Source organism: Ahaetulla prasina, chromosome 5, assembly GCF_028640845.1.
Source record: "Ahaetulla prasina isolate Xishuangbanna chromosome 5, ASM2864084v1, whole genome shotgun sequence".
NCBI classification, from domain to species: Eukaryota; Metazoa; Chordata; class Lepidosauria; order Squamata; family Colubridae; genus Ahaetulla; species Ahaetulla prasina.
This window is the reverse complement of record NC_080543.1, coordinates 74158619-74178585: the sequence shown is the minus strand read 5'-3', so window position 1 is coordinate 74178585 and position 19967 is coordinate 74158619. Positions and strand designations below refer to the sequence as shown.

Here is a 19967-nt window from a genome sequence, read left to right as displayed (position 1 = left end):
GCTCACATCATAAAGAGCCATAAAAACCTCATTGGGGAAACAAATTATCTCTTTTCCTCATTCCAGGTTTCCCACATAGCCTTTATGAAGACAGCTTACCTAGCTAACCTACCACAATTTCTGACTTTTCTACCATTTAATTCAATACATTTGGTTAAAAATGAATTAATACATAATTATTTTATTTATTTTTATTTTTATTTATTTTATTTTATTCAATTTTTATACCGCCCTTCTCCCGAAGGACTCAGGGCGGTGTACAGCCAAGTAAAAAATCACAATATCAATATTAAAAGAAATTAAAACAAGCATATTATAAAATGGCCAGATTTAAAACGAATTAAAATATTAAAATATAAATAACCCAATAAAATTTTAACCCAATAAAATTTTAGGCCAGTCCCGCTTGAATAAATAAGTGCGTTTTCAGCTCACGGCGAAAGGTCCGAAGATCAGGTACTTGACGTAAACCAGGGGGAAGCTCATTCCAGAGCGTGGGAGCTCCCACAGAGAAGGCCCTGCCCCTGGGGGCCGCCAGCCGACATTGTTTGGCGGACGGCACCCTGAGAAGGCCCTCTCTGTGAGAGCGTACGGGTCGGTGGGAGGCGAACGGTAACAGCAGACGGTCTCGTAAGTACCCGGGTCCTAAGCCATGGAGCGCTTTAAAGGTGGTGACCAAAATCTTAAAGCGCACCCGGAAGACCACAGGAAGCCAGTGCAGACTGCGCAGGAGTGGTGTTACATGGGAGCAACGAGTTGCTCCCACTATTACCCGCGCAGCTGCATTCTGGACTAACTGCAGCCTCCGGGTGCACTTCAAGGGCAGCCCCATGTAGAGAGCATTGCAATAATCCAGGCGGGAAGTTACGAGGGCATGAGTGATTATTAAGAGAATTCAAGGGTTGTGAAAAAGGACGAATGCTATTAACTCTCTTATGTAAAATATATTAGTTATTCAGCTTACAGGAGAGCCAATGTACATTTATCATATATTAAATCATCAGTTATAATCCATTATAATCCATTAACCATTCAGGAATTGTTAATTCTCATATATCTTACTTTTAAAAGCCACAACTACAACATACAAAAATATATTAGCATGAAATTTATGATTTAAATTCATTCATGATGTTCTCTTTAGTCCAAACACATGCTACTGTGCTATTATTTGGATTCTCCGTCCACCCATGTTTCTTAAAACTGGCAAGCTTAAAATATTTTAATCAACAATTCAGAATGTAATTGTTATATAGTTATATTATGATAGTTAATAGTTATATTGCCTTGTACAAAATATGGGCTCAAGACTGGAATAAAGTGCTCTCATTATCACTAGAATGGAAGGTGCATAGTGATTACTTGTAGGAAGTGCTTGATATTGCACAGGCAATATTGTTCACCTCACTAGTGTGGGACAGTGACAGAAGTCATCTTTTTCAGGCTCTTGGGGTGATTTCTGTGTTCTCTACTACTAATTCTAGATTCTTCTTATTCTGCACTGCTGCAAAGCTTCCATAGCCGCAAGTCACCATTTCTCTGAGAGTTCTAAGAGACGTAGGGGCAGCTTTGCCACCTTTGTACAGTAGCAATCAGGCTTTTTAAAAATCAACTGAAACACAATTATGGATCAGCAACAGTGGAATTATAATGTGATTTGCAACCAGCTTTTGTACTTCTCATTGGACAAGGAGAGGACAATTTGTCAGCTTCAGTAATTTGCTCAAAATGATTAATAGTGTTTTTAGCATCATCCAACCATTGTGCTGATATAGTAGTATCATTAATGATAACTAGATGATGCTATAAGTCTTAGCATCTGAAAATCTATCTGTGGTTAATTGTGGCCTTTCCAAAATTGTTTCTAAGGATGAAGGAAGTGTTACAGCTGCTTTTGGTATAGAACATCTCATAGATTTACAAGGAGGGAGAATTAAGAATTTTCTTCTAATCGAGGTCCCGCTAGATAAAAATAATTTTAATAGTTATTCAACTATTAATTTGTGGGTAAAGCTTACACACAGTATAGCAAAAGTTTTTTACTTTCCAAGAAATAAACTTATCTTTACTATTTAACAGGCAGTGCAGATAAAAGCTATTAGAGTAGCCCGGAAGTTTAAATAAAAGAAGTGTCATCAACTTGTGGCAAACATGCCTATAAAACAGGCAATAAAGAAGAATATGGGCTATGGATTCTATGGTACCCAGGTCACCCATATTCTCAACTTAGACTAGGATCTTAAATTCAGGGTTGATTATTATCCAGATGTTCATCTAAGGTGGGATCAAAACCTCGGTATTTAATTTTCATTTTGGGGAAGAGATTGTTCAATGTTTACACAATATCACAATATGTAAGAACCACAAATTAAAATATATTACAAGTCAAATATAAACATTGCTCTAACAATTGTTCACAGTGTAATCCTACACATACTTATTCAGAAAAATGTCTAGTCAGTAGGCTCTTTTTCAAATAAGTTTTCATTGAATTGCAGCCTCAATTAATCCAAGTAAGACTAGGCTGTCAGCTCAATTAAAGTATTTTATTAGACCAAAAACTTTGTATGTCAAAATCTTAGTATTTCTATTTTACATTGTTTAAGATCACTTGGTTTACATGCCTTCAAATTGTAATGCAGTACCTTGTAAACAGTAAAATACAACGGTTTACTGCAAATCAATTGTGGTGCTTATTTTTAATGCAAGAGGGATTTGACATTAAAACACTTCAAGGGCCTCTGGTGGCTCAGCAGACTAAGTCTGTCTGTTATTAACACAGCTGCTTGCAATTACTGCAAGTTCAAGTCCCACCAGGCCCAAGGTTGACTCAGACTTCCATCCTTTATAAGGTAGGTAAAATGAGGACCCAGATTGTTGGGGGCAATAAAAGTTGACTTTGTATATAATATACAAATGGATGAAGACTATTGCTTAACACATTGTAAGCCACCCTGAGTCTTCGGAGAAGGGCGGGATATAAATTCAAATAAAAAAATAAATAAAGACCACTGCTGGATTCTGCATGATTACATGGCAGTTGCTTTCTATCTGCTGTCTTCCAACAAGGCTGAAAGCTAACCGTTAGAGAACAGAAATCTAATGCATCTGGAAGATGGTAGAGCAAGGCTGTGTGCTCTCCCCACTTCTCCCCACGCCGCTTACACTTCTTTTCTCTCTGTGTACCAATGACTGCATCTGTAATGATCCATCTGTTAAATTACTGAATTTCGCAGATGACACAACAGTGATCGGTTTCATTTGACACAATGATGAATCCGCATACAGACGGGAGGTTGAACGACTAGCCTCGTGGTGTGACCGGAACAATCTGGAACTGAACACACTCAAAACCATAGAAATGGTGGTAGACTTTAGGAGAAACCCTTCCATACTTCCACCTCTTAAAATACTAGACAACACAGTATCAACAGTAGAGACCTTCAAATTTCTAGGTTCTACCATATCGCAAGTCATCAAAAAAGCACAACAAAGAATGTTCTTTCTGCACCAACTCAGAAAGCTCAAACTGCCTAAGGATCTGCTGATAAAGTTCTACAGAGGAATTATTGAGTCTGTCATCTGCACCTCTATAACTGTCTGGTTTGGTTCTGCAACCCAACAAGACAGATACAGACTTCAGAGGATAATTAGAACTGCAGAAAAAACAATTGCTACCAACCTGCCTTCCATTGAAGACCTGTATACTGCACGAGTCAAAAAGAGGGCTGTGAAAATATTTACAGACCCCTCACATCCTGGACGTAAACTGTTTCAACTCCTACCCTCAAAATGACGCTATAGAGCACTGCACACCAGAACAACTAGACACCAGAACAGTTTCTTCCCGAATGCCATCACTCCGCTAAACAAATAATTCCCTCAACACTGTCAAACTATTGACTAAATCTGCACGACTATTAATCTTCTCATTGTTCCCATCACCCATCTCCTTCCACTTATGACTGTATGACTATAACTTTGTTGCTTGTATCCTTACGATTTATATCAATATTGTTTCCTGATTGCTTATTTGTACCCTATGACTATCATTAAGTGTTGAACCTTAGAATTCTTGATGAACGTATCTTTTCTTTTATGTACACTGAGAGCATATGCACCAAGACAATCACACTTGGCCAATAAAAAAAATCTATTCTATTCTATTCTATTCTATTCTATTCTATTCTATTCTATTCTATTCTATTCTATGAACATAGAAGGGGACTGGGTTCAATTGTGAAATTGCAGCTATCCTCTTTACATTTTTGAACAACGTTATGGATGTTCTTGCCTGAAAGCCAGGTTCAAAAGTGAACTTTTTTTTTAATTTATGAAAATGGAAGCATACTAATCTCTAATATAAGTTTAATGAACTTCAATTGATTTCTGAAATTCAGGAATGGAACATAATCAAACAATGAATATATATATTTCCCACAAATCTCTGAATCTACACTTGAATAATATACAGATGTTAGAATTACCAGGTCAATAATTATTAGGTCACTATCACATCTGGTTTAACAGTCAAAATATACTGCTATCCAATAATTTATTGCTACATTTTTATAATATTTGAGGAAGAAAACATCTTGACATTAGAATCCTGTTGATGTCAACAGAATGATCTCCCATATAAACAGATGTCTAACACTTTCTATATCAAACACAAACATCAGAAAAATATAAAACATTTTTTTAAAATGTTGATATTGGAAGATATGCATAAGAGTATCAGCATATGGTATTTTGTTCTGTAATTAGAGCAAAATGGTTGAAGTTGCTTAAAAACAAGACTTCTATTTTTTTCTGTGTATATATCAGCCCACTGAGGTTTTTTTTTAAAAAATCCAACATAAAGAGAAAACTTTCAAATTAAAATATCTCACTTCCTACACATTTCCACCGCAAACTATATTTTTCTTCTAGGCACAAATAACATTTCCCAAGACCTATCCTTTAGTGGTACATAATTTTAGAAGAACCACATGCAGCTAAGCAAAAATGTCAGTCTTCATCTGCCTCTCAAATTTAAGAAAACATATATATGCAGAATGTAATCCTTAAAATAATTTTCTGATACTTATGTTTTTATTATATTTTCAATCTGCCCAATATTCTTTCTTTGAATAAAATGAAAATCCAGGTTTTTTAAAAACAGCAGCAAAATAAAGTTTATAGAATTTATCAATTTAAAAATACAGTAAACATTGCTAATTAAATTAAATTTATGTCACTTTAAAAATTTGTGACCTAAACTTAAAATGCCAGGTATAATAAGAATGCAACTGTACTACTATCTCAGTTAAAGTATACTAAAGTATACTATAACCCTAACCCTACAACATTTCAGACAAGTGGCTGTCCAGTCTCTTCTTAAAAACCTCCAGTGATGAAGCGCCCACAATTTCTGAAGGCAAGCCATTCCAATGGTTATTGTCCTCACTGTTAGGAAGTTTCTCCTTAATTCCAGTTTGCTTCTTATTTTTATTAGTTTCCAACCATTCTTTCTTGTCCTACCCTCTGGTGCTTTGGAGAATAATTAGTTCCGCTCTTCTTTGTAGCAGCCCCTCAAATATTGGAATACTGCTATCATGTCACGACTAATTCTTCTTTTCTCTGGACTAGCCAAACCCAAATCCTACAACCATTGTTCATATGTTTTAGTCTCCAGGCCTTTGATCATCTTAGTTGCTCTTCTCTGAATTTTTTCCAAAGTCTCAACAACTTTTTTGTAGTGTGGTGACCAAAATTGGTTGCAGTATTCCAGGTGTAGTCTTTATTTATTTATTTATTTATTTATTTTGTCACAACAATATATGTAACTATCATACAGAAAGGTTATATAGTATATAAAGGTATAAGCATATATATATATATATATATATATATATATATATATATATATATATATATATATATATATGAAGAAGAAAAGAAAAACAATAGGACAGGAACGGTAGGCACGTTTGTGCGCTTATGCACGCCCCTTATGGTCCTCTTAGGAATGGGGTGAGGTCAATAGTAGAAAGTTTTTGGTTAAAGCTTTTAGGATTATGAGAAGAGACCACAGAGTCAGGTAAAGTATTCCAAGCACTGATGATTCTGTTACAGAAGTCATATTTTCTGCAATCTAGATTAAAGCGGTTGACATTAAGTTTAAATCTATTGGTTGCTCTTGTATTATTGCAATTAAAGCTGAAGTAGTCTTTGACAGGAAGGACATTACAATAGATGATTCTATGAGTTAAACTTAGGTCTTGTCGAAGGCGACGGAGTTCCAAATTTTCCAAGCCCAGGATTTCAAGTCTAGTGGGATAAGGTATTTTGTTGTTTACAGAGGAATGGAGAACTCTTCTTGTAAAATATTTCTGGACACGTTCAATTGTATTGATGTCAGAGATATGGTGAGGGTTCCAAACAGGTGAGCTGTATTCTAGAATTGGTCTAGCAAATGTTTTATATGCTCTGGTTAGTAGTGTAGTGTTTTTGGAAAAGAAGCTACGCAAGATTAGGTTTACAACTCTTAGAGCCTTTTTTGCTATGTATTTGCAGTGGGCTTTGGCACTGAGATCATTTGACATGAAAACTCCAAGGTCTTTAACGGGATGGGGGTCATCTGTGAGGTAATGTCCATCAAACGAGTACTTAGTGTTTGGGTTCTTTTTTCCTATATGTAAGACTGAGCATTTGCTGGTTGAGATTTGAAGTTGCCAAGTTTTAGACCAAGTGGTTAGATGATCAAGGTCTTTTTGAATGATAGATGTATTATCAGTGGTGTTAAATAGTTTGACATCGTCAGCAAAGAGAACACAATTACTTGAGATATGGTCACAAAGATCATTAATGTATAGTATGAAGAGTGTTGGTCCAAGGACGCTGCCTTGAGGAACGCCACTCTTGACAGGAACAGGATTTGATAGAGCATTGCCAATTTTGACCACTTGTTGTCTATTTGACAGGAAGGCATTTATCCAATTGTGAAGAGGTCCCGAAATGCCATAGGATGTTAGTTTAAGGAGAAGTTTATCGTGTACTACTGAGTCAAAAGCTTTGCAGAAGTCTATGTAGATTGCATCTATTGATTTGCCTTGATCTAGATTTGAAGTCCATATGTTTTTGCAGTGGAGAAGTTGTAAGTTACATGATAACTTTTTCCTGAAACCAAATTGTTTGTTGGAGAGTAGGTTGTTAGTTTCTAAGTGTGAGGTAATGGATTGATTGATGATTGATTCCATGACTTTGCAGGTGATGCAGCATAGAGAGATTGGTCTGTAATTTTCGACTAAGCTGTGGTCACCTTTTTTGAAGATAGGGATGACTGTGGCTAGTGACCAAAGTTTGGGAAGGGAACTGGTAGTGAAAGCTTTATCAAAGATTATGCTTAGGGGTTCTGCTATATTAGTGGAAAGTTTTTTTAAGAAGTAGGCACATAGTCCATCGGGTCCAATAGATAGCGATGGTTTTATGTTATGAAGAGCTTTTCCAACATTTTCTTCTGTGAAATCTATATGAGTTAAGTCATCATGTTCATTGCTGGTACGTTTGTGGAATGTCGGATATGTGTCATCGCTGTTAACAAAAACTGAGCCAAAGAATATGTTGAAGAGGTTGGCTTTAACTGTTTCGTCATTGCATTCTTTGTTGTTAGAATCTTTTAGTGGTGGGATGGATCTTGTGTCTTTAAGTTTATTGTTAACAAAATTATAAAAGGCACGATTGGAATTTGTGCGCAGAAGGTCCTCTTCTTGTTTGGTGTGGTAATTTGTGCATTCAATTTTTATTTGGTTGCATATATTTCTGTAGCAGTTTTTGAAATTTGCTACAAAGCCTTTTTTGTTTCTTTTCCAGAGGGATTTTTTTTTGATTGAAGCTTTTTTATTGATATGTGTAGTTTGCTTTTCCTGATCATGGTTGTCATTTGTGGTACATATAGTTTAATGACTCTATTGATTTCAAGTAGGAAAACTCTATAGTGGTCTTCAGCAGTTATGCAGTTTGCAAACAGATTTTGCCAGTCCAGAAATGAAAGATCATTGTTTACAAGGTCGTAGTTGGCTTTTTTGAAGTTGTAGATGGGGATACTATTGTTATGACGATTTGAGTATGGATGTATATTGAGACAAAAATCAATTGTGCAGTGGTCACTGTTGGAAAAAGGTTCTTTAATTTGTAGTCCATAAATTGAGTTTGGGTTGTTGCAGAAGATGAGATCAAGGCAGTTGTTGAGTCTTGTATTGTTAGTTACAAGTTGTTCAAGACCTAGGTTTGTAACAGCGTTGTATAGTGTAGTATGGATTGGATCAGTTGTACATTCATTAGTTATCCAGTTAATGAGAGATAGATTTAGGTCACCCAGGAAGATGAGAGGGTATGGGCAAGAGGTAGCCCATGTTAGCAGTGAGGTTAGCATATTTGCATGGGTAATGTCATAGTCAGGGGCTCTGTAGGATAGTAAGAATCTAAGAGTGGTGTTAAGGGATAGGTCGCATACAATAGTTTCAGGGAGAGAAAGTTTGTGTGAGACTTGAATATTTTTTAGATTCAGTGACTTTTTGTAAAAGATAGCCACTCCACCACCTCTTCAGATTTCACGATCTGATCGATGAACTTGATATTCTTTGTTTGAGATAATGGAGTCAGGAAGGGATGAGTTCAGCCATGTTTCACAAACAAAAATGATATCGAATGTACCACTGTTTAACAAGAGGATAAATTCAGGTAATTTGTTAACAATACTTCTCGCATTTATCAATTTGCATTTGAGATCTGTAGTAATTGGTGTTGAAGAGGTAAGGGGCGTGCATACCTAGTTTTGGATGTTGGTAGGTTGGGGGTTGTGTACAACAGTTGGTTGTATAGATGGTTGGATGGGTGGATGGATGTTTTGGGAGGTGAGTGTTTGGATGTTGGGTACTTGATTGTTTATTGAGATGTTTGGTTGAATGGTTGGTTGGGTGGTTGGTTGGATGATAGTTTGGCTGGTTGGTTGGTTGGATGGCTGTTTGGATGGCTGGTTGGGTGAATTGTTGGGTGGCTGTTTGGATGGCTGTTTGGATGGCTGGATGGATGGTTGTTTGGATGGCTGTTTGGATGGCTGATTGGATGGCTGGCTGAATGGCTGTTTGAATGGCTGGTTGGGTGGTTGGTTGGATGGATGGTAGGGTGATGGGTACTTGATTGAATGTTGGGATGGCTGGTTGATTGTTATGGGTGATGGGGGGTTTGGAGGTGATTTTTTGATTGTAGGTCTTATTTTTTATGCAATCAGCCCAATAGTCAATGTATAGGTTGGATTCACCGTTGTCTTGTCTTCGTTTAAGTTCTGTGCGAAGTTCACGAGAACGTATCCATTGTAGAAATGATAGGTCAGGACGTGATCTAAGTTTACTGTAGGCAGGGTTAGTTTTAGCAATAGAGTTTATAGTATAAATGAATTTACGTTTGCTGTCCTCATTTATACATGTGACTCTACAAAATCTTGGTGCTGTTGATCCATCACTGTTTTTATATTCTGGTCCATCTCTGGAGACAGAAATTATTTCATTTGGGGAGATGGTTGATGAGATATAATCTCCAATGATGTTGTGAATCTTATTGATATCAGGTTCATTGGTGTTTTCTAGTCCAAATAATATTGCATTATTTATTTTTTGTCCTCTCTCCATGGCATCTCTGATTAGTTGGTTAGTAGTTATTTGTTGCTTAGGTTGTGTTGTATTTATTTGTTGTTTAGGTTGAGTTGTAGGTTGTGTAATATGTAATGATAGATGAGTTGGGAGGAGATTTGGATCATTTGAATTTTCATTTTTTAGTGTTGAAATTTGTTTTATCAAGTTTGTGAAACTTTGTTCAATAACTGTTAGAATTTTTTTCTAAGTTTAGTTCAATATCTTGTATTCTTTTTTCTAGGTTTTGTTCAATAGCTAGTAATCTTTTATCTAAGTTTTGTTCAATAGTTATTAATCTTGTTTCTAAAATTTTATCAGTGTTGGTTTTTCTGGCTGGCATAATGATATTTTGTCTTACTAGGGCTTTATAGAGTCTTACTAGGGCTTTATAGCCCTAGTCTTACTATTTTATTTTATTACTTACTATTACTATTTTATTATTTTATTTTATTTTATTTTATAAAATATTTTATAAATAAATATAAAATATTATATTTATAATATAATATAATATATAATATATATTATAATAATATAATAAAATATTATATATATATATATATATATGTGTATATATATATATATATATATATGTGTGTGTGTGTGTGTGTGTGTGTGTATGTATATGTATACATATATACATATACATACATACATGCATACATATATATATATATATATATATATATATATATGTTTTCTGAGGTTTTCACGGGTGTTTGTATATAGGTCTTTGGTTGTTCGGGTTTTCTCCCGGGTAAAATTGGAAATGTCTTGGCGACGTTTCGACGAAGTCTCATTCGTCATCTTCAGGCTTCAGCTTCGTGCTTCTGGGAGCAATGTGTGATCGCAGCTGTTTCTTCCTTTTAACTGCTAGTGGGGGTTTGAACTGATTGGGTGGGAGCTTGGCTGTGCTGTGATTGGATGGGGGGTTTTCTGTGCTCTGGTTGGCTGGGGGTGTGTCATGTGTTGGTGGGGGCTTGGTTGTGCTCAGTCTAGTCTATGCTGCAGGGGGATTTGAGCTGGTGAGCTGCATAGCTGTTGTTTGGCTTTGTGGTCGTGCTACATCTTCATAGTGGGTGTCAGTCTGCTGCATGAATGGATTGGAGGGGTTTGAAATGGCTAATGTTGCAGCTGCGGTCTGGCTTCTGGTCCTTGGTCGTGCTTCATGATCAGTGTGGGTTTGGGTCTGCTTTCTGGGTGGATGTGCAGTGGTGACATCCTGTGTGGACCTTGTGAGTGTGGGTCTGGTGTCATTCCTCGTGTTAGGGACTCGTTTGTCAATAAGGGCGGGTTTCCAAATGGCTGGTAGGCGGGAGGTGTCATCTCATTTGTTCATGCTGTGTGGGCGTTTTTCTATCTCAATGGCTTCTCTGATTATTCTGTTGTTAAAGTGTTCAGTTTTGGCAATAGTTCTGGTCTTTTTAAAGTCAATATCATGTCCTGTGACTTTAAAGTGTTGGACCAGGGAAGAAGTTGGTTCCTCTTTTTTGAATGAGTTCTTGTGTTCTTCAATGTGTGCACTTATTCTTCTGTTGGTTTGTCCAATGTATGTGGTGGGGCAGGCGGTGCATGGGATTTCATATACTCCTTGATTTTCTAACTCAGTTAGAAAATTTATATTTTCAGTGATTTATATTTGTCAAGGTCAGATAGGTGTTCTCTTACTGTTTTCTTGCTTATTTTAATTTTCATTTCTAGTATGTCTTTTACAGTAGTTGTTTTGGTAGGTTGGGCTATAGTTTCTTTTTGCCTGAAGACTGATGCAAAGAATAAATTAAGTAGCTCTGCTTTCTCCCTACTGCCTGTTACGTCGTTGCCATCTTCTCTCTTTAGTGAACCAACTGTTTCCTTGAATTTTTTCTTGTTATTAATATGTTGAAAGAAACTTCTTTATCATTATCTTTGATTTTTGTTGCAAGTCTGTTCATTCTGAGCCTTTGCTTTTCTGACTTCATCTTTGCAATTTCTGGCTATCTGCCTTAAATATCTGTCCCTCTTTCCATTTTTTGTACTTATCCTTTTTGTCTTTCAGTCTGTTAGAGAGATCTTTGTGCAGCCATGATGGATTTCTTGGATTTCTTGTTTTTCTTTTTCAGTGGTATTGTGCTGAACTGGACTTTTTATGATCACATTTTCAGAGTTTGAGTTGTTTTCCTCTTAAGGATTTTCATCCAAGGAATCTTTCCCAAGTAAACAAACAAATCACCAAACAAAACAATTCAGAGTTCATTTCAGAGTAGAAATGACGAGGCACAGATTTTCCTACTCTGAACACATTACGAGAAGATCCAACTCTGTAAAGAAAGCTTTGATATTGAGAAAAGTAGAGGGAAGTGGGGTGGGAGGAATGACCAACACCAAGGCAAATAGATTCAGTTACAGTGGTAGTGGATGCATCATTGGAAGACCTGAACGACCAGGTATGGGATAGATGGTCATGGAGAACATTTGTGTGATTGCTAAGAATTGGTACCTATTTGACACATAATCAATCCAAAACAAAATTTATACATTAACAGTATCACCTTAAGTGATAGCCACCCAGGCTCATTTAGAGTTAGGTGGCATACAAGTTTAATGAATTATTTTACCAGAATTATCCAATACACTATTGTTTGTTCTTAATAAGCAGAAACAAATGAGGGCAACAGCAAAAAGCTATATGAAGCAAATTAGTTAGCTAAAGTCCTTTAGCAAGGATCCACTTACCTTTCAATTTTAGATCTACATTATGTCTCAGCCAAGGATAGATTCCATAATTTGAATGATCTTCTGGTATTGGATTATCTTGTAACCATCCTTCACAGGCAAATCGGAAAAAGTTATCACAAGGGTCCACAGACAGATTTAGCTTGCTTTTGATGGAGGCGGCTGGAAAAAGTTATATAATTTCATGGATCATCAGTTGATAATATTAATTGCTTTACAAGACATACAAATCACTTCCAGATTTATGATTACTATTTTCTGGCTTTATTTATTCCCTTTACTTCTACATAATTAATCTCACTATTTAACCAACCCCTTTTGACTTTGTTCAGATAGGCTAAGATTTCAAAAGGAAATGAAGAGGAAAGGAAAGAAATATTTCTTAAGTATTGGCCACTTTCCTTGATTTTCAACTTATGGATTTGGGGGTATTCACTAACATTTTGGCTTTTATTTTTCTGGGTGCATCTGGATTTTCACAATCTGTTACTGCAACTGACTTGCTAAAATCTCAGGGGATCTTTTGGTTGCCACCTCTCTTCTCTTCATCTTCCTTTAGCTTCTGGTTATTGAGGTGGACAGGGCCCTTGAGGAGCACCACCACCTGTCACTTAGATTGTTGTCCCTCCTGGATTGTGAAAGCCTCCAGGATGGTGAGTGGTGGGCAGGTCCAGGAAGTGATTAATATGTCACTGGAGGAGGGGACATTTCAGGATGCTTTTAAGAAAGCCCTGGTTTTTCCCCTCCTTAAAAACCATCATTGGATCCCATCTGCCTGGACAATTCTTGTCCAGTTTCCAACCTTCTATTGGATTATTGTCATGAGCTCTATATGGGGCTACCCTTGAAAAGTTTTAAAGGCTACAGCTGGTGCATAGCATGGTGGCTTGGGCAGTTTTGAGGACCCCAAGAATGTCCCTGTAACACCACTGATCTGTGAGCTGCATGGTTGTTGGTCTGCTTCCGGATGCAATTCAGGGTGTTGGTGAATTGCACCAACTGCATGTTTAAAGTCCTTTGTGAATTATTCCAGCTGGCAGCATCTAGGAGAAGTGCCTTCTCTGCTATTGCTCCTGTCCTCTGGAACATCTTGCCCCCAATGTGAGATTGGACCCAAGAATCTAAAAACCTAGCTCTGCCAATTGGCCTAGGGCCCCAATGGAGGAACAGCACAGTGGAAGTAGTTGATTAATAGATCCTACCTCTCCCCCTATTCCACCCGCACAGAGACTTAAAAGAAGCACCCAATTGGGCATTCCCTGGGCAATGGTGGTATCATCATTCAATTCTTTCAACCTGAAAGTGCTTCAGCACTCCCAACACAACATTATAGTGGTATTTCAAAGGATAAGGCCCCAATTATGTCCATTAGCACTGTCAAAATCTACTGTATCACCTCCTGATCTGAGACCTTTGTACATCAAATGCTATAAGAATTCTTCCCAGCAGCCTATCAGATGGTTTGGGTGAACAAAATCATCTCTAGAAGGAAGTAACCTACCTTTAAAAGAATTGCCTTTTCTTCACCTAACCCAAGATCTCCTGATGCCTTAACCACTATTCTAAACTGGCTCTCCCTGAACTGACAGAACTATTTAAAAAAAAAAATTAAAAAATATTTTTTAAAAAAATAATAATTACTATTAAGTTATCCTCTACAACCCCCTGAAACCATTTAAGCTCCCGCCGACTGCTTCAGTGACTCCATCCAGCCACATCATTCTCTGCTGTCCCCTTCTTCTTTTGCCCTCAATCGTTCCCAGCATTAGGCTCTTCTCCAGTGAGTCCTTCCTTCTCATTAAGTGGCCAAAGTATTTCAGGGGGATGGTAGAAGACAGGAAGGCCTGGGTTGTGATGGTGGGACATGACTTTGCAACTAACAACAATAACATTAAGTTATCAATGGTTAAAATGGTTTTCAATCTATTGCAGGTTCCTGAGATCCAAAAGGAAAAAAAGTTTACATCTCTTTGTACCAATATGCTTCATCTAAATTAAAGGAAAAGTAATACCTTACTTACCAGCTTCAATGCATTCAGCAGTCAAGCAATATTGTTGCTTTGCATGAAATTTGATGTGTCCTTGACTAACTGCAAAAGGAAAAGAACAACATTGTGGCCATCTTTGTCTCAACAAATATTTTTCATGAATCTAAAGACATTAGTTGGGTGATTTTGGCAATGCTGGTACAGAAGGAAAAGATGTTCATCTGTTGACACAATACCTTCCTCAAAACAGAAAATATTTTTGTATATTATTAACACTTGTTCATTCACCACACCAGTTTGATTCAGAAGCAACACCTGTGAACGTTTTTATTACTAAATGGGGAGATAGGTTAAGGTGAGACAGAGAAACTATGGTTGATAGGGTTTTGAACCTGATCTCCATCCTGATCCAATCATTGTATGAGACTGGAGTCAGTCCAGAATTAATTTGCTAATGAGCACAGCACTGAAATGTTTACTTGTAATTTGTATCCTATTTCCACAAAAAAAGAAGGCAATTAAGACCCCAGGAAGAAACAGAAGCAGTTGTATTTAATATTCTTGTTAACTGTAGGTAAAAATAGAACTGGAAAATCTGGGTATGTTAATCTTAGTCCCCACCAGTTATCATATGCATTAGAATGGTCATTTTGTGAGATTTCCAAAATCCAAATGACCCAAACTCAATATTTGGGGACACTTATACTTGCCTAAACTGTAAAATGCTAAAAGTGCTATCTGTGTCAACAAAAACATCATAGGGAAGAATAAACAGGATGAAGGGGAAGAAGAAGGCAGTAAAGAGATTAACCTTTCCAGTTCAACAAACCCTTTTGGAAGACCTTAAGAACCTCTTTCATCTTTTTTTTAATTTGCATTTATATCCCGCCCTTCTCCAAAGACTCAGGGCGGCTTACACTATGTTAGCAATAGTCTTCATCCTATTTGTATATTTATATACAAAGTCAACTTATTGCCCCCAACACTCTGGGTCCTCATTTTACCTATCTTATAAAGGATGGAAGGCTGAGTCAACCTTGGGCCTGGTGGGACTAGAACCTGCAGTAATTGCAAGCAGCTGCTGTTAATAACAGACTGCATTAGCAGTCTGAGCCACAGAGGCCACAGATAGCCAATGCTCCAGATTTTTAAAAATGTTTCCTGTTTCTATAATTTCACAATTGCTTTCCTCATCTTGTATTCTTCCAAATATTTTAGTGTGACACATGGTCAGGAATCATAAGAAATAGCTTCATGACACATAGAAAAAAAGATTGTCATTTCTTGCTCTAATAGCTAACTGTAAAAATTTTATCTAAACCTTACTCTGTACATTTGCCAGCATTCTTCATCCAGAAGGACAGGTGACATATTGTCATGATGCAAATTTCTACTTCTTGCCTGTGTATCATGACAATGTGCTTGGACAACAGATCCTCAGCCAACAGGTCTGTCACATTTGGAGTAATCATTTGGGAAAACTAATGTGTACGTATTTCCCAAAAAGTTACTTGATGAGGAAGAATTTTTTCTCTATTAAGTGGCTAGATCTCTTATTCAAATTTTTCAGTCCTACAATTCTATGATAATGTAAAAACAATATTTTCTACAACTAGGAATAGCGGTCACACACACACAATTTGGTGTTCTTATCGGAGCAGTGCCTATCTGACCTGGAATTGGTGGGCTTGTCTTTGGTACCCCTGTCATGTCAGATCATCACAGTCTGGTGGCAATGAGTTTCTTAAGAAAGGTATCCCTCCTCAGAGAAGCAAGGATCTATTAGGTTGGTCCACCCCGGCAACTAATGGAACCGGATAGGTTTCAGAAAGAAGTGGGTTTAAACCTGCAGATCTGTTGCATAGTACTGCTCAATTTTTAGTGATTGCTTAGAATAGGAAGGTGATTGAGGCTCCAGGTAAGATTGTGTCCATGTGAGCTCTCCTAACCCATAGGTCCCCCATGGTATGCAGAGGAATTGAAAAGGATGAAATTAATGAAGAGACATCTAGAGTGCTACTGGCAGAAGCAAGGGACCAACTCAATCAAACATAGCTGAGAGCTGCTATTAAGGCTATCTTGTAGCAATTTGAGTGGCTGAAGCATAAGTACTTCTCTGCATTAATAGCACCTGCAGATAATCAGCCAGCAACTCTCTTTAAGGTGAGCTATCTCCTTCTGGGGAAGGAGGATATAAAGGTCCATCTAATGGGACATGCTGAGAATTTGCTGATTTTCTGGAAGACAATGTCACTCGTTTTCATTCTCAGACGCCAGCATGGTTGCTGGTCTGGTGAAGGCACATAGGGCAGGTTGTTGCCCAGTTATCTGGGAACAGTTTGACCCCACTGCTCCTGAAGAAGTGGACAGGATCCTAAGGACTATGCATGCAAGCATCTATGTTTGGATAGAGGGATTCAAGCCCCTCCTGGCTTGTGAAAAGTTCTTGGGAGGTGACATGAAGTGAGTTTTGGCAGTGATTAATGCTTCCTTTTGTGAAGGGATTGTACCTCAGCATTTTAAGAAGACCGTGATCCACCCTCTTCTTAAGAAGCTCTGGCTAGATTTCACCCTGTTGTATAATTTTTGATCTGTCTTCAATTCTCCCTTTGGGGGAAAAGTTGTTGAGAAGGTGGCATGACCATTCCAGAGGTTCCTGGATTAAATGGATTATCTAGACCGGGTGTCAGGAACCTGTGGCCCCAAAGCCACATGCAGCTCTTTGACCCCTCTCCTATGGCTCCCTGCTGACCCAGTAACGTGTCATGCTCTCTGCCCCAAGAAGGCACAAGCCTCTCCGCAGAACCACGCGGCTGAAGTGTTGCTAGCATTTTCTCCACACTGCTTACGACGGGCTGCTTTTTGTGATTCTGTGTCTTTTGGGGGAAGCTCAGCACCAGCCACGGTCTCCTTCATGTCGGCTCAGGAAGGAGGAGAACGGGGAGGAGCAGCTGCCATCACCAAAAGAACTGGAGCTCCTCCCTTTTTGCATCCGGCGGTGGCAGCTGCTCCTCACCGTTCCCCTCCTTCCTGAGCCGACACGAAGGGGATCGTGGCTGGTGCTGAGCTGCCTGCGCAGGACACTGTACCCCCTGCACAGAGTGGACTGTCCTGCGCAGCACAGCCTGCTACTCACCTCACTGCGCAGTGGCGGCAGTGGGAGTAGGAGTCGTCATCCCCTTCGCCACCATTATCCCAGCCCAAGAGGGTATCCCACTTGGGTGCATGTGCACGCACGCACATGCGCAAGAGAGAGATGAGAGACAGAAAAGGAGAGAAAAAGAGAAGCAGAGCCAGCCACAAGTGGAGGTGAGGGGCAAAGAGGATCACCTCTCTCTATGATTTCTGTCGTTCATTTGAAATCTGACAGAGTTGGTACTATCTGGTTCCTGTTGCTTCAGCAACGCAAGTAGTAGAACTCAGAAAGCAGTATTTATTTATTTAACAGAGGAAGGAAGGAAGGGAGAGAAAGAAGAGGGAGGAAGGAAGGAAGAGAAAGGGAGGGAGGGAAGAGAGAAAGAGGAGGGAGGGAGGAGGAAAGGAGGGAGGGAGGAAAGAGAAGGGAGGGAGGTAAAATCAGGAGGGAGGAAGGAAGAAAGGTGAACTCAGAGGAGGGGGAAGGAAGGTGAATTCAAGAGGGGGAAAGGAAGGAAGGTAAAATCAGAGGAGGGAAGATGGAAGGAAGGAAGGAATAAGGATGTGAAGGGAGGATCATGTGACTGGGTGGAAGTTCATGACATTGAATTGGCCATGCCTACCCAGGTTTTGTGGCTCCTGGTGTTTTGTTTTCTGTGGAAAATGAGTCCAAATGTCTCTTTGAGTATTTAAAGTTGCTGACCCCTGATCTAGACCCTTCCTAGTCAGGGTACAGATCTGGATATGGGATGAAAATGGCATTGTCATGCTTTTTGATGATCTCTGACATGGGCAGGTTGGAGTGGTACATCCATCGTTGCTTTACTTGACCCTTTGTCAACCTTTGATACCATTGACCATGGTATCTTTCTAGAGCAACTTCAGGGGTTGGGAGTGGTGGGGTTCTGTGTTGTTCTGATTCACTTCCTTTCTCTATCGCCACTCTAGTTGGTGTTGATAGGAAGCAAGAGGTCCAGCCCTTGTCCCCTAATTTGTGGGATACCTTAGGGCTCGGTACTCTCTCTGTTTCGGTTTAACATCTACATGAAGCTGCTGGGTGAGATCATCACCATCATGGATTGAGATAATAATATGTTGATGACACCCTGCTATATATCTTGGTCCATGGTGAGTTAGGTGATGCTTCAAGTGATGTTAAGGGCTGGATGGGCAGCAAGGACTAAAATTGAACTTTGACAAGATCAGGTGGCTCTGGGTTTGGGGTTCTTTGGTCCACAGACAATTGCCATCTCTGGTCTTGGATGGGATGGCACTGCCTGGCCAGACTCCAGTGTGTAATCTGGGGTTCTCCTGAACTCATGACTCCTGCTGGAAATCAGATTGTGTGCCAGTTACACCCTTTCCTGGACCAACAATCCCTGCTCACAATCACTCACACCCTAGTCACTTCCCATCTTAACTATTGCAACATGCTCTACATGGGTCTACCCTTGAAAAGCATCCAGAAGCTCCAGTTCGTTCAAAATGCAGCAGCTGGCATGGTTCTTTGCAGACCCAGTGTTGTGACCCAGGTTCCTGGACCCGGACTCCTGGACTCGGATGATTCAGAAAGTGAGGGAGAAGACCTGGCCAGCCCTGCTTCTCTTGAGCCCTTTCCCTCCCTGGCACCCACTCAAAGGGAGGAGGAGGGGCCGGCAAAGCCTGATTCCATGGAGCCTCCTTCTGATTTGGCGACGCCCCAAGAACAGTTTTGGAGTGATGCAAGGTTACGTAGGCGTGATCGGCGTGCGCAGCAGCGGAAGAGTTGGGACAAAGCCAAGTCATAATTGTCATGCAGTGACATCTGCAGAGACTATAAATAGGAGGCGGGACTTCCTGGTTTTTTGTCTTGGACAAAGTAATGAATTTGGGCGGGCAATCTGTATCAACGGAGGGAAGAATATATTCGTGAGTAATTCTGGCCTTATCTGTAATTTCCTTGTTATCTCCAGAAACTTGGCAGGCCCGTGGGTAGACGTAGCCAGGACATTTATATATATGTAAATAAATCAGAAAAGGAGGCCTCTGACTGACTCTTTGCTGGGAGTATTGGGGGAAGGGAAACAGAACATTTTGTCCAAGACCTGACTAAAACATCTTCTACCAAAGATGGACCAGCAGCAGGTACAACAGCAGTTACAGCAGCTACAAGCAGCTAATCAACAGCTCCAGCAGCAAGTGGCTCACTTGGCAGGCCAACTTGCTGCCGGGAATGTGCCTGCAGCCGCCCCCGGCCTCCCACTCCTCCTCCTCGTCGCAAGTGCCCGATAACCGTGCCGGATAAGTTTTCTGGGCAGCCTGAGATGTTCCCGACCTTCTTGGGACAGTGCCAGCTCTACATGGCTATGCGGCCAGAGGATTTCCCAGACGACCGGGCTAAGGTGGCCTTCGTGATTAACCTTCTTTCCGGCTCGGCTGCTCGATGGGCCACACCCCTCTTGCTCCAGGACAGCCCCCT

The 19967-nt window shown here is 39.4% G+C and overlaps 1 protein-coding gene across 1 annotated transcript in view; it reads right to left on the bottom strand.

The window, feature by feature from the left end:
• PHEX (phosphate regulating endopeptidase X-linked) overlaps window positions 1-17290 on the bottom strand; it is a 739707-nt gene extending 722417 nt beyond the window's left edge. Inside the window, exons 1-3 of the mRNA XM_058186235.1 lie at window positions 17224-17290; window positions 14408-14476; window positions 12387-12548 (exon numbers count right to left, since the gene is read on the bottom strand). Of these exons, the coding sequence (XP_058042218.1) occupies window positions 12387-12548; window positions 14408-14476; window positions 17224-17290 (298 nt within the window). The remainder of the gene's footprint in view (window positions 1-12386; window positions 12549-14407; window positions 14477-17223) is intronic.
• Window positions 17291-19967: the final 2677 nt, after the last annotated feature.